Source organism: Arachis stenosperma, chromosome 2 (genome assembly GCF_014773155.1).
Source record: "Arachis stenosperma cultivar V10309 chromosome 2, arast.V10309.gnm1.PFL2, whole genome shotgun sequence".
NCBI lineage: Eukaryota > Viridiplantae > Streptophyta > Magnoliopsida > Fabales > Fabaceae > Arachis > Arachis stenosperma.
In genome coordinates this window covers 13,721,767-13,725,682 of record NC_080378.1, presented here as the reverse complement: position 1 = coordinate 13,725,682, position 3,916 = coordinate 13,721,767, and the positions used below count along the sequence as shown (strand labels likewise).

The 3,916-nt window shown below is 33.7% G+C and overlaps 1 protein-coding gene across 1 annotated transcript; it reads right to left on the bottom strand.

The window, feature by feature from the left end:
* Positions 1-771: 771 nt before the first annotated feature.
* On the bottom strand, positions 772-3,234 carry LOC130962594 (replication protein A 70 kDa DNA-binding subunit B-like). The gene is made up of 10 exons (XM_057888788.1): positions 3,058-3,234; positions 2,692-2,962; positions 2,494-2,593; positions 2,189-2,398; positions 1,965-2,100; positions 1,722-1,882; positions 1,507-1,621; positions 1,217-1,405; positions 1,058-1,126; positions 772-942 (listed from the first exon to the last, which is right to left on the bottom strand). The coding sequence occupies exons 1-10, from the start codon at positions 3,232-3,234 to the stop codon at positions 772-774; spliced, it is 1,599 nt and encodes a 532-aa protein (XP_057744771.1).
* Between the last annotated feature and the right edge of the window lie 682 nt (positions 3,235-3,916).

Below are 3,916 nucleotides of genomic sequence, written 5' to 3'. Positions count from 1 at the left end.
TAATTGTTTACATGGATATTTTTTCTATTAGCTAATAATTTTATACTACCTTGTAAAATATTTTTCAATTAATCTCCTATGGAATTCTGAGTTTTTATTCCACAACTATTTATATAAGGTTGTAATAGCTAATGGTAACCAAAAAAGCTAATAATTTTATACTACCTTGTAAAATATTTTCCAATTAATCTCCTATTGTAATTTTATTCAACCACACACAATATATATTCACTGATAAGGTTGTATAAAAAGTAGTCTATAAATCTTTTTGGTAGGCAGTCGCATAACTTATTATTAGGCTACAACTTCCTTTTCCTTTAGCATGATAACAATTCTATTTTAAATTAATTTTCAACTTTGGCTTTCAACTAAAATAAAGTCAAAGCAACATGTTCCACACATAGAGTTTATGAATGTAAGTTCGAAGTAAATTTACGGACATGTTTAAGATTGGTAAGTTTTCATTACACACCTGCCTCTGGATTAACCTATTGAATATATATAAATTGATATTAAAAGAAGGTACTCTTTAAATAAGAAATAATATTTGCACATAATATGTTAACTTCAATAACATTTAACCATAAAGGGTTACACTTAACAACACAGATTGATACCGAAACTTAGATGGTCAACCACATTACTTCATCCGTAAATAAACAGCACTAAGACATGTAAATTGGAAACATTAGCAAAAGACATACTTCTCTATACTTCAGCCTACGACCAACTACATCTAAAACTATAAACAACAATAACTATAATAGATCTTCACTCAATCTTTCGTTTGCCAGCTCCACGTCTCGTGGTCTTGTTGCTGGAACCTTGCACATCTGGACTATCCATCCCAACCATTATTGTAGAATTTGAAACAAATTCAACACCCGTAGATTTGGCAGGAGTTTCCAACCCTATATCAGAATTACTTTCCATTACAGAGTCCTGCACAATCCAACAAATTTCTCAAATTCAGGATTTTTAATGGATTGTTAAATAAGTTTTTATATAAGGAAATTATAAGAATCTATTACCTTTGATAAAGAAACAACTGCTACACCATTCCGTCCGACTCATTATCAGTTTGTCCACTTATAGCCAACAAATTTGAAACACTTGGATCCGCACCCTAAGCCAAAACATACCAAAGCAATGAAAAATAGGATAAAAAAAACTTATGTATAAGAACCTAAATTTTTGACAATGGTTGAAAACAGACCTCAATTTCTGCAGAGGAAGCTTGGGAGCTATACATTCCAATAAGTGAGACATCATCACTTATCTTAATTACATTATATACCTGGTCAAGAGTACTAATATTTTTCTTTCCAACGGATATTTTAAAAAGGAACTTCCTCTCAAGCAGTGAGTCAAAAGCTTTTGGGTAGGAATTAGTGCTTTCAGATTTCTGCTAATTCAAGGTATCAAGCTAATATGTAAGACACAAAACACTTTTAAACTGTATAGCATGATCTTATATGAAAGAAAAGAATGAAAATATTATCTTACACTCAGGTCTCTCATGTCACCTGCAGGCTTTCCCATAATCAATTTGGCTTCTTGATTCCATATTATAACATTAACACATCCAGTTCCATCAGTGATGACAACATTAAGCCGATACCTACAAAGCAATAATGTCAACACATTTAGGCAACACAAGCTTTTCTATTATTCAGACTTTGTTCACATTATCATAACTACTTATAAATCAATTCCACAACCTCAACGGAGGATTAAACCCCACTTTTCCACAGTACTCGCAAAAATATCGATCTTTGTTCTCCTTAACTTTTCTCGGGCAAGTCTTACACGAAGCATAAAACCAATCTGTAGCACCAACCTCAATGGAGACAATTGTTCCAACAACCCAGCACAATGTTTCCTACAACACGTAAATAAAAAAACGTAAAGAAAATGATTTAAATCATTTAACTAATACGGACTAACAGGAATAAAAAACACACAGTTGTCATGTTAAGAATCTCCTCAATTGTCTTTACTGGAAATGCCCCGGCTGAAAGCTCATGACTAACAGAGTATTGAGGTTGCCTATCAATGTGACTAATAGGCTGTGACGCTCTCTCACCCTGTTTCATTAAGCTAAAGCGAATAATACATCAGAATGCATATCCTTTAATAATAAATCTTCACCAAAATAAATAACAGTTCTAATACATACTATAATTACCTATTCTTAAATGATACAACATCAGGAATATCTGGATTGAAAAAAACCCGAGAAGCATAAAGACTGTTTTGAACACTGACTTCATTCAAGTAGAAATGTGGCTTAAACAACTGTGCCACCAAGATGACTGGCTCGTTTTCTGGTTTATCCATGAAACTAATTACTTTATCTACAGATTCACCATAGAGGGTGCACTTCATCCTATTCTGCCTAAACAATGACATAACGATTATTCACAATGATAAAGGAATTTCGGCAGAGCACATTATATAAACAAACCCATTAATAACACAAAAAAAACTAACTCTAAATCCTCCAGGTAAAGTGCAATGCATTTACTCTGCTGGCCGGATTTCGTAACCATATCTTGAGCATTTTCCTTACCCACCACCTGACCGATGAAATCTGTAAAATGACAAAAAAAAAAGGAAACCACAATTAAAACCAAATTATGAAACCAACAGAAACAAATGGACCGAACACTACATATTATAGAAATTTACCTAACAGGTGAATGCGATTCATTCCAACCATTGCCTCAATTTCAGGGAATGGAACGTAACTAAAAGGATTTAAATGAAACGTATCACTGGGAAGACGTGAAACACATGTCTTCATGTAAAAATTCAATTTATATTTGTGCCCCGTTGTCTTCACGAAATTGTTATTTCCTTTAACAATGAAATTTCTCATCGAGTATATTCCATTCTCACGTATCAAGGTCTTGAATACCACAATATTTCCTTTTGGGATTGAACAATGTATCCGATCACCCTGAAAATAGAAAAAATAACTAATAAGACCACAAATGCCAACCAACTATATAACCACAATGCCAATAAATTACAATCAGCATAGAAATAAAATACCTGTTCATCTTGCAGCACCATCTCTAAGCTATAAACATCAGCAGGATTGGATTGGCTGCATAACTCGTATAAACGGACAACACCAACCACTAAATTCCAACCTAACTTTGTTGGATTGATATCTGCAACACGATCAACAATTTGATTCATGCTACCCCTATGTTGACTCATAGACATCTGCGATTTAAAAACCTAGAAGCCTCTGATTCCAAACCGCTTATGTGAGTAAAAGATATACACTATTTGAAATTGGTGAGTTCATTGCATAACCGACATGCTCTATTTATATCCTTGATTCCAAACCACGCATGCGCGGCAAAACGAAAGAATTATTTACACCTTACTATCTAATCTTACCAAAAGGATTGAAATTTGAAAATTTTTTAGAGATCCCGCCCAAAATTGCTGGAACTTTCCCATAATCCTATTAACCAAAGATTAGAACAATTACCTGGGAAATAATTACTCGCCAATCCCATGTTTATACCACAAAACCAATCACAAAGCAGCATTTGAACTCAAAAGAGTGATTTGGGGATTGCTGAAGCCACCACTGCCTTCGATCCAGTAGATAAATAGGGACCTTGAAACAGATCACAACATTGCAGGAGAGAGAGTTTGAGAGATAAGTAGTGTCCTCAACTTTTCAGCTTCAAATAGGTTAAAAGAAAGATAAAAAAGGACAGAAGTTGTAAATAAAGATGTATATGTAGGGCAGGAATGTAATTACATTGAGGACACGTGTTCGACCAAGGAAGCTTGTGGATGTAATTTCACTATTTTGCTAGCCATCTTTATATAAATTGATGGAAGTGAAATGAGTAAAATGGTCTTCAAAACTTATTTTCTATCCCGATAA